Source organism: Poecilia reticulata, linkage group LG20, assembly GCF_000633615.1.
Source record: "Poecilia reticulata strain Guanapo linkage group LG20, Guppy_female_1.0+MT, whole genome shotgun sequence".
NCBI classification, from domain to species: domain Eukaryota; kingdom Metazoa; phylum Chordata; class Actinopteri; order Cyprinodontiformes; family Poeciliidae; genus Poecilia; species Poecilia reticulata.
Window position 1 is genome coordinate 25,228,700 of NC_024350.1, and position 698 is coordinate 25,229,397.

The 698-nt window shown below is 52.1% G+C and overlaps 1 protein-coding gene and 1 long non-coding RNA gene across 3 annotated transcripts in view; one reads left to right on the forward strand and one right to left on the reverse strand.

Moving 5' to 3' along the window:
- Positions 1-278: 278 nt before the first annotated feature.
- Positions 279-698, reverse strand: part of dipk1c (divergent protein kinase domain 1C) — a 23,193-nt gene continuing 22,773 nt past the window's right edge. For both annotated transcript variants that reach the window (XM_008396846.1, XM_008396845.1), the window contains exon 9: positions 279-492. In XM_008396846.1, the coding sequence (XP_008395068.1) occupies positions 301-492 (192 nt within the window). In that variant the 3' untranslated portion in view covers positions 279-300. The remainder of the gene's footprint in view (positions 493-698) is intronic.
- The window catches only part of LOC103456960 (uncharacterized), a 1,100-nt gene continuing 883 nt past the window's right edge, over positions 482-698 (forward strand). The window contains exon 1 of the long non-coding RNA XR_532352.1: positions 482-570. This is a non-coding gene — a long non-coding RNA (uncharacterized LOC103456960). The remainder of the gene's footprint in view (positions 571-698) is intronic.

Below are 698 nucleotides of genomic sequence, written 5' to 3' on the forward strand. Positions count from 1 at the left end.
TGAGGTTCTGGTGCCACAATGTGGCTCTGGTGCCACGGTGAGGTTCTGGTGCCACAATGTGGTTCTGGTGCCATGATGAGGTTCTGGTGCCACAATGAACCTCATCTTGGTTCATTGTGGCACCAGAACCTCATCGTGGCATCAGATGAGGTTCTGGTGCCAAGAACCTCATCTGGTTGCCATCTTGCCAGATGGCAACCTCATCTGGTGCCACGATGAGGTTCTGGTGCCACGATGTGGTTCTGGTGCCACGATCAGGTTTGTTCAAACATCTTGAAGGAAGTTTTTCTTTCTTTCCTCTCAGAAGTTCAGCGCGGTGTGGACGTGCTCCGGTTCGTCCTTTGTCCACTTCCTGTCCTCAGGAGCCACTTCCTCCTGCAGCAGGGCTCTGAGGACGGCGAGGAGGCGCTGATGGACCCGGCGGGCTGCGCCCTCGTCGTCGGCGCCGCCGTCGGTCTCGCTGCAGTCCTGCACGGCTCGCTGCAGCTCCACCTGTTAATGACACAAACGGCTCTGAAGAATCACCAGGATTTGAAATTATCTGACGTTCGTCACCAGAAGCAGATGAAGGTTTTAGACAAACCACTAAGATACCAACTGTGTCCTTTAGGTGTCCTTTTTAGTGCACATGTAACCTTTTATTGTACATATGACCTTTTAGTGCACATGTGACCTTTTATTGCACATGTGACCTTTTA